The sequence below is a fragment of the Motacilla alba genome, chromosome 1A (genome assembly GCF_015832195.1).
Source record: "Motacilla alba alba isolate MOTALB_02 chromosome 1A, Motacilla_alba_V1.0_pri, whole genome shotgun sequence".
Classification (NCBI taxonomy): domain Eukaryota; kingdom Metazoa; phylum Chordata; class Aves; order Passeriformes; family Motacillidae; genus Motacilla; species Motacilla alba.
In genome coordinates, this window is record NC_052031.1 from 52,283,049 (window position 1) to 52,292,698 (window position 9,650).

General features: G+C 40.7%; 1 protein-coding gene across 1 annotated transcript; it reads right to left on the reverse strand.

Moving 5' to 3' along the window:
* Positions 1-5,360: 5,360 nt before the first annotated feature.
* ASCL4 (achaete-scute family bHLH transcription factor 4) lies at positions 5,361-6,412 on the reverse strand. The gene has a single exon (XM_038154727.1). It carries the CDS (start codon positions 6,060-6,062, stop codon positions 5,496-5,498), a length of 567 nt encoding a protein of 188 aa, XP_038010655.1. The 5' UTR covers positions 6,063-6,412; the 3' UTR covers positions 5,361-5,495.
* Positions 6,413-9,650: the final 3,238 nt, after the last annotated feature.

A 9,650-nucleotide genomic window follows, 5' to 3' on the forward strand; every position in this document is an offset into this window, starting at 1 on the left:
TGGCAAGGAGGATGCCAGTGGCATGGTTGTCATGACAGCCTGGTAGAGAGATTTATTTGTCCCTGCCATCCTCATTGTAACTGTATTAGAATAGAATAGAATAGAATAGAATAGAATAGAATAGAATAGAATAGAATAGAATAGAATAGAATAGAATAGCTGCAGCTGCCAGCTCTGCAATACCAGAGCTGGGTAACTTGCAAGGGCAGGTTTATCTACAAGCACAGGAGTCCTGGGTGCTTCCACTCACACAGAGAACAAGAAACCCATGCAACCAGCTCCTAGTAAACCATTACAGGGGCAGTCTGGTGATGTTTTCCAGTGGGTCAGGATCTACTGGTGTTCCCAGCACAGAGGCAAGAGGTGGGCCATGCTGTCATTGAAACAGAGGCAAAGCCCACGACTGAAGTAATCTGGGTTTATCACTTGGCTCCTGATAGCAGGTGGGCTGAGCACTGTAATCTTCCCTCACTCCCCCGACAGAGCACAGCCTGCTCACAACTGCTCAGTACTTTGATAAAAAATACACTTGGAGGTATTTTGCAATAATGAACAAGAAAAGGTGAACAAGAAGTGATGATAGGTAAATAAATGTGGTGTGTCTGAGGTGCTGGAAAATATATTAAGTTGGGGTGGGGGGGTGGTTTGGATTTTTTTCCCCAGAATTAATCCTCCCCAAAGATGTCATATCTGACTTGTTCCTGTTTCCCTTGTTTCAGCCATGCAGCTGATATGGTATCAATCAGTGTGCTGCACCTCAAAACCACTTTCTTGTCTCCCTCCCCTCTTCCATGCTTACTCGTTTTCCCATGTAAAAACACCACAACACACATTCCTGCGTTTGTACCTCTGGCTTATTTAATTTCCACATTACACAGTTTATTATCGGTTTCACTGGTGAAGCCCCAGTGTGCTTTCATGCCTCTGGGTGTGGGAATGCATGCATCACCTCTGCATGAGTGATGCCTTGGGATAAGCTGTGTGCAGCTAAGCCTGGAAATTCTTCAGTGCTTTTTGCATTTAAAAAGCTACACCAAGAGAGCAGCCTCACATAGCAAAATGCTGCAGTAAAGCGTCTACATGAAAAGATGTGAAAATTCCATTTATTTGTAACTACTTTTTCTCTTTGTGATCTCAGCGCAGATGGAAGAGATTGGTTAGGATTCAATGCTGACATCTTATAGCCCTGGAACACAAAAATCTGCTATGTTTGCCCAGAACCACACCACATCAAAACAAAATCATGGGGACAAACAAGCTGCTTTGTGAGCAGCATAGTAAATGCAGCTTGCTTTGTGCTATATAAGCTCTAAGGCTTCACTGCCCATTACCTTCCCCACATTTTCAATATTTCAGCCTCCCACAGAGCATTTGTGTAGCTTTCCCCTCCCCAAAAAAACCCCTTCCAAATACTTGTTTTTTTCTAACTAGCTCCAGTAGAACAGGCAAGAGGCGACGCAAAGCACATGTGCGTGCTCACAGCTGGCTGGTGCCTATGGGCTGGCTGACCATCACGCGGGGCAGTGTTAGCTTTCCCCTCTTTAAGGACTCTACATTGGTGCATTTTTCTGCTCTGGTGCCACCAGTGGTCATGGACCGTGCAGGAATTTCATGTCTTTGACGCCTCTGTCTCCAGTTGTATCAGAAGTGAGCTGAGTGGTCTCCAAAATTTTCAAGTCTTCACTCCTCTAACTTGTTCTCCCAACAAAGGCAACTTGAAGAACTTTTCCACTGCTCTGTTAGTGGATATAGTCACAATAAGGTAGAAAAGAATTGTGTCAGAATCATGTGGGAAATACACGAGTGAGAATTCACAGTGGATTTTTACTTACAAGCACACCTTCAGGAGATGGAGAATGGGGGTTACTAGTGAAAAGCACCTGCTGAAGTTGTATTTGCTTAGACTATTTTAGAGAGGCTTACTAAGACCTTACTCAGCTATTGCACTTACCTCAGCTTACTTCAGCAGGGCTCTCCTGTTGGTACCTCTTCAGAATCTCTCTTCAAAATGTTTTGGGATCTTGTTTTGCCTCCTGCATAAGTATGCTGGAGACAAATGTTTTCAAAGACACTCTTTGTGTGTGTGTGTGTGTGGACACTCCCTGTTCATTTATTCCAATGAGATAAATTGGCCCCGATTGCTTTACTGTCTGAAAATGACTTTTCTATAGTGCCTTCTGGTTTTCTTGAGTCACATTATTGACACTGGGTAATATAACATGAAAGGATTGTAGATGGGCTTTTACAAAGAAATCAGCTAAATGGCTATTAGAGGATTAAAAGCAATGCCATGGCCGGGATAACGCATCTTTAAAATGCTGATAATATCAAGAAGCAAATGGATTTGTAATTTAATGGCGGCAGAGGGAAGACTTCAGACATCTGTTTTTTCCAGATTTGATGGAAAGATTAAAGTGGCTGCTTTTGGTGTGCAAGGGTTGGATAAAGCTGTAGCATGGTTGCCTACAGATAGCAGCATTCACCTTTCTTGTAAATAGTAATTGTCCCATGTGGAGAGAATTCTTCTGGTCAACATTTTTATTAAAGCTTTAATTTTCATGGTGACAAGTTGGATCATTGTCTGCTTTAAAGTTTGATAATGATATACTTTAGGAACTTTGAAAAAACCCTTTGTCTAGACAGAAACAGCTTAATAAAGCTTTTGAAATGTGGCATTTGCTTTAAACCATTGCTGATGCCTGGACAAAAGCACCAATATTTAGGAAATCTTGTTTTTTACTTGCTTGTGCTAAGAGGTTTGAGTAACAACAGGAACTGTGAGAAATAAAAACCTAAAACTTTCCTCAAGATGGGTTCAATCTGTGACAGATTTTTCCCTCAGAAAGAATTTCCGTTTCATTCAGAAATTAATTTTCTTTTATAAAAGTGAATTAAAATACATGTGGCATTCTGGTTTATTGCATCTTCAGCATTGAGGTTGGATTGGGAGGTATTTTAAGGACATCTCTAGAGTTGTTAAAGATATATAGTCTAAAAAAAAAGTAGCTAGACAGCCTGAAGAAGTGATGGCCAGGCTCAGGGTGGGATAATTTCCACTCCATTAAATGGGAACACTGAGGAACATTCCACCTGAGAGATGAAAAAGGGCAGAGTCACAGCCTAGTCACCTTCTCCAGCCAGCTGCTCATGAGAAGGTGGCACAGTGCACCATCTCTGAGGTTTGGAAATCAGAGAACTGAGGCTCCTGGATATTTATCTGTCAGGGTCAGACCGCTGTGATAGCAATCTGACCTAAAAATTCATCTGTGGCCTTATTTGATATGTCCTGCCCAGTAAGTAATGGTCACTCTAGAAATTTTTATTTTTAATGGTTCGGTTTGATTTGGCTATTTATTGTCATATCTGAAGATGCTTTTCATCTTCAGAGTGCTATCTAAAGAAGTATGTTTCACAGAATTTGCCTCTGGTACTCTAAGGGAGCATATGTTTTTTTATAGATAACGAAGATCTAATCTCTGCTTTGAGGGAGAAATGCAGTTCAGGCTTACTCACAGAATTACCAGCAGCAATACCACATATCCAGAAATCTCAAAACTGAGTCAAAGAGAGAGACAGGTTGAATTTCTTGCCAGAGAAACACAAAGGAAAGAAGAAAAGCCAAGGAACAATGGAACCCAATCAGACATTGGGACCTCTACCTTGCTGTCCTCTTCTTTCTTGGGTAACAAATACAAACACTGCACAGCTGGAAATGACTGCATTGGCTCTGGATCTGAACTGTCCAGGTAACTAAATCTCAATTTTTGAGTCTGGCAAACAGCCTCTGCAAAAGTAACAGCCCTCAGAGAAACAAAATAATCATTAGAAAATGGAGCTGGCTCCAGTGTAAAGAGTAAAGAACAACACCTGTGACTGCCATGGACACAGGAGCTTAAAGTGTACAAATGGTAATAGTCTTCAAGAAAACAGCAGAGTATTTTTATACCAAATTATTTTTATTAGATGCCCAAAACACAAACCTACTCCTTAGCTAAATTTTAAAATCTAGATAAAAAATTTAGTTTTATATGTGGAAGTTGATATTTAATCCCTTTCCATTTTCTCTATTTTTTCCTGAGAAGTTATTACTCCTGCACTCCTGCAACCAGAGCTGTCCTGTTTGTTATCAATTAAAAGTGAAAAAGACATAGCCAGGATTAATTACATTTTTTTATTTAAAGGAAATTTATGGACACATTTTGAGGTATTTGATCAGTATTTCTTCTTAATTATACATGAGTATTTTTTCAGGTGTTCAGTCAGCATGACACAAAGGGAAGACAAAAAGATACAAAACCATTTCATCAACACAAGGCCAAAAAAGCAAAAGTTTGAAAGGCGTGTTGAAAGTGGACGGGTAAAAGGTTTATCCCATATTCAGAATGGGATTTAAGCCTTGGAGAAAGGCAGGTTTGAAAAAAAATTGGTGAGAAATTGTCTTTTTAAGTAGATGCAATCCAAATTAAAGGTATTCCAAAGATTTTTGAGGTATTAATTTTAAAAGCAGTGTCCTTTGAAAAAGGAATACAATATTCTAAACAAAAGGAGAAATACCTACATTTTCATGCAGATGTAAACCCACGTATTCAACATTTCCCTTTTTGTACACAGCAGTGTCTAATGGTTACAAGTTCTATTTCTAAGCATATAGTTTCTGACCTGCCAAAGACACAATCAAGACCATTTTGTCCATGAACTCAGATTTCAGAAAAGTAGGGAAAAGGCTTTCATTTTTTCAGTATATTGAGTGAAGCTTTGCTTTTGAAGGTGCAGTTTTACAAAACTCTGTATCCCTCTTCCTAGCATTGATTGGAATGAGTGTCCAGCTTTGTTTTCCTGAAAATTATCCTTAGAATAATCATCAAATAGCCAGTGTCCAGTGTATAAGCTGTTTCTTTCACTTTAGAAGATGCTTTAAAAGAAATTAATTTCAAAATATAGCCTTGTTTTTATTTGAAAAATTGTTGTTCCATAAATATAAGTATTTCCGTGAGTTTTCTGAAATATTTAGGGAAAGATATTTATCTAAATCTTACCTACCCCAGTCCAAGTGTTTGCAGTGCAGTGCATCTCAGGTTAGCAGTCAGGAGAAACAGACAGTAAAACTCACTGGACAAAACAGGAGAAAGGGATGGGGAATTCCCCAAAATGGATTTCTCTGGTTTTACAGTCTCAAGTGAAAGGCAAAAGAAAATAGCACATAATAAAAGCTGAATGAAAAGTAGAATGCAAATGTTGCTCCAGTTTAACAGTCCAAAGGAAGCTTAGTAACACAGCTGAAGCAACCTGGGAGATATCTGTTTGTTTACAAATCACGTTTAAGTTTTATACGGCAAACATTTAAAATCCTTTGACAGATTGAAAATACCTTTTTTTCTTGCCTTCCCTATCTGTTTTTCCTTTCCCTGATATTAATTTTCACCTGTAGAAAACTCCCCAGGGTTTGAAATTGTTTTTCAGCCAATCTTGAAGCTTTCTGGGTCCAGAGAGGAGACCTAGCTGCCCATCTCCTCAAATTCACTGTAGGGAGATGATGCTGAAGAAGTTTTGGACTCTCCATCACTGTTGCACTCCCGCAGAGAAGCTGGACTGGGAGTTCCTCGGCTCTCCTTGGCAGAGAGTGTTTCCTTACTGGAAGAGCCTAAGGGATGGCAGTCCAGCAAGCTCTGCAGGTGTTTGATGTAGCTTATTGCAGCTCTCAGGGTCTCCACTTTGCTGAGGCGCTTGTCGGCGAATTCCTTGGGCAGGTGCTCCCTCAGGCGCATGTAGCCCTCGTTGACGCAGCGCACCCGCTGCCTCTCCCTCTCATTCCTCTTCCGAATGAAGGCAGGCTCGAAGGAATAGTCATAGATGCCCATGTAGCCAGAAAATGGGATGTAGGAGATGTGACCTGTGTGCCCACTATAGGCTTGCTCCCAGTAAGATGGGTCCAGGTGGAAGGGAACCCCAAAGGGCTCTCTCTGGGGTACCCCATGGGGGTGCATGTGGCTGTTAGCCAGGGACACAGCTCCTGGAAATGCAATCCTCTTCAGTAGTTTATCATCGTCTTTAGTGCTGTCCATGCTTCGTTTTTTCCTCACCAGTGGAGTGTTAGTTCCTGAATTTGGCTCCCAGTGTATCAATCCAACATTTGTATAGGTACCCTGCCCCAAAGGCAGCAGTTTCCTCCTGTGGTGTATAAAAACTCAGATCTCAAAGCAAGGCTGACAACTCATGAGGTCCACACTGTGCCTGGAAAGCCTTCTTGTTTTTATAGGTGTAGGATGCCAGTTAATGTACAGACAGGTTTTGAGGACCATCACTCTCCAGTTTCAACCCTTCTTTTCCTGTGATCTTCGTATTTCAAAAGATAATAAGAGGGTTCCTGTGTATTCCTTTTCTCTCCACTTGAAATTATGACCAAAAGAGTTAATGCCAAACATAAATAATCTTCCAGGCTCTAAACACTTCTCATGTATTGTAATCCACGATATCGTTTGATATAATTGTCTCCAAAAGGTGGGTAATTTGCAAAGTTTACAGGGATCTTCAAAGTTTTGGCAGAACTCCTCACTTTCAGGAACCAAGGATCTTCTGTCATCTAAAAACTACCCAAAGGCTTTTCACAATGAAATCCAAAAGACAACTGCAAGCTTTGTTGTTTCGGCTGCTCTGGTCTAACTGAACCAGCTCACAAGCAGTTTGCAAAACTTATATGGCATATCTGTAGCTTTCTGGGGAAGCTGAGACATCTTCAAAGGAAAGAGTGCTCTCTTGTGGTTGCAAGTCTTGTCAGATCAAGAATGTACTACGTGCAAGCATAAAAAGAAAACTGCCTTCTTTGCCCTAAGAGAGGTTTTTTCCAAGAAGTGTGAGTTTCACAAATTGAACCATGAGCATTTTGGCATTTTTAAACAGTTTTCAAGGTTTTCTGTGTTTCTGCTCATTGTAGGAATGTTCTAGTCATCCCTATGAGAACTTGCCTCAGATAAACAAACACAAAGGTGATGCCCTGATAGCCCCATGTCAAGCTATTACCAGATGTTTACACAGGTATTGGCTTACCTGATGGACCCTACTCACTGCTTTAATGGGAGAGCTGGAAGTCCCTCTTGACCCTGCCAGGTCTGTGCTGTGTCCTCCAGTTTGCCTGCAGCCAAAGCAAAGAGGCAGACAAAATACAAGGACTTTTGGCAGTATAAAGTCCTAATGTCCTTGTCTATGCCTTTCCTCTGAGATACCCTGCTGTGTTAGGATCTTCCTCTGCAGCAACTTGACAGTCTTTGACTTTTCCCATGTTGCTCAAGAGCTCCGTTGTTACAGGTTTTTTTTGCTGAAAACACATTTTCACAGTTAACTGAATCTCCTTTTTTTGGTCATCATCAGTTTGGGGAATTGCGTGTTTGGTCTGGGAGAGCTGTGGGAAGGGACAGACATGAAAAGGTACAGGTATGTAGGCTCTATTAAAATTGGTTTTTTGCTCAAAGTGAAAGTTTCCACCCTGTTCAGTGTTTCATGCAAAACTGCCTCAGAAGTGTCAACAGCATTCTCCACTCTGAGAAACACATCTATGCCTCTGCTGAGTTAGAAACTGGCAGCAATGACGTGAGTAGCATGCATTTTTGAGTCAGCCTTTGTGTCTCTGTTGGCCTATTCTGCAGCTTCAAAAAACCAATGGTAATCTTCAAAGTACAATGAACATACAGGCAGAGCATTCCAGACAGACATGAGTGAGAACAGTCCTGGACTCTGGTTTATGTCAGGGGTAGAATCAGCACAAAAATGGCTCAAAAGCCTGAGCAAAAATTACTGGGGAATGCCCCATGGTATGTACAGCTCGTTTCAGATCAAATAAGTGAGAGTCCTTCTGCCTTTTAAAAATTTTTTGGAAACAGTTGATCAGGATGGACTTTTCAATATTACTTGCACTCTAAACTCCATTGTCCAGAAATGTTTTCAGAAATGAATGCTTAAAGGAAAGTAGCTCCTTCACTGTAGCACTAGGCTAGGCCAGGACTTCTAGTTTTCCTAAAACAAAGAGGATGTTGACCTCTAAGCAAATACCTGAAGCAGGCAAAGGCCATTTGATCTGCGTTATCATTAGATTTAAAACACTGCTCTCTGGCAGTATTCCTGTAAGGAAATGGAAGAATGCCTCTTGGGGGGCTCAGCTCCCAGATCATTTCACTGCTCTCCATGACTTTGCCAGCAGCCTGGCCATGTTCAAAAGGCAGGGTTGTGTTTCAGTTCTGTCATGCAAACGCACTGTGCCCTGCTACCAGACCTCTTTGCTATGTTTACTGTAAATGCAGGCCACCAGCACTTCCCAGAGAGTCAGAATTGCAACTGTGCTAAAGACATCTTCTCTTCTGATAGAAAAATCCACGTTGCTAATCCTTTAGAGAAACACATGAAGAAAAATTACTGGTAAATGTTAATTGTTTACCTGAATTATTGAAGCTGATCTCATATCAAATGGACTCTGAAGTCTGAATTTTTTTCGTGTGCAAGAGAAATGAGAAAATATGCCACAGGCTTTTGATGAATGTGGTATCTTGTTGACAATCTAATGTCACTTGCTCAGAAAGGGATTTGCCCTGGGCAGAGAGCCAGAGCAAGGCCAACACATCTCACAATCCCACTGCAGGTCCTTGTTGAGAGCGTGAACAGGATTAAAGCAATTTATCATTCCTCTACCAACTTCTGCACAAACTCTCAGCATGTTTGCACATGCAGACACAGTGAAAGTAGCAGGAATAGACCACCAAAGGGAAAGGCTAATGCACATTCTTTTCAATTTTAACAGCAGGTTAAGACTACATGAATAATATTCCTCTTTTAAGATAAGCCTTTGATCTTCTTTCTTGCACTGTTTCTCCAATTAAGTCCTCTTCACACCTTTGTCTAGATAAAGCTTTGACTCCAGAATCCAGTATCTGCCATGCTGATACAAAGCAGATGGCCTGGTTTGCTTTTCAGGCAGTACACATCAGGTGTTCACTGCTCTACAATGGCAGAGCTCGTGGTCTTTATACACATATTGTATGTTTAGCTTTTGCTTAGGTTTTTTGGGTTTGGCTTCATTGTTGTTTTGTTTTGTTTGTAAATACAAAGTCTAAATGGGGATGCTGGGAGATTCCTTATACGCTCCATCGTCTACAGTATTCAAACAGGTTCTCTTCCTTTTCTTATACTTCACTATAAGCACCTAATTACCCAGCCTAAATGAATAGAAAATACTCTTGACATATCTAAAAATAAAACATTTAGGCATCTTCCTTCCAGATATAACTTAGTTGTGGTTTTAATTGTATATATCCTGACACAATATCTGTAAGTATGTAATTTTTGTACAAAAGAACCCGCAAGATGTTCCCACTCCTACACAAATCATAACCATGAATAACACTACTGAAATTACACAGTGAGTTAGAATTCCTTTTAATTTTTCAAAGAAACAGTTCCTCCTTGACCCCGTGTCCCTCTGTGTATGAAAAGAAAGTTATTGGTGGAAACACTGTAGTAAAAAACACAAGAGTCAGCTGAACACATGCAAGTCCCCTTACTTCCCAAGAGAAGATGTCCTAGCTGTTTTATCTGTGAACACGTGACTGAGAAGGAAGAAGAAAATACACTGGGAATTGAAGACGAAACTCTCACAACACTGTGCA

What these genes read in the sequence shown, in the direction of transcription:
- ASCL4 (XM_038154727.1), bottom strand. Translation starts at nt 6,062, where the DNA reads ATGGACAGCACTAAAGACGATGATAAACTACTGAAGAGGATTGCATTT.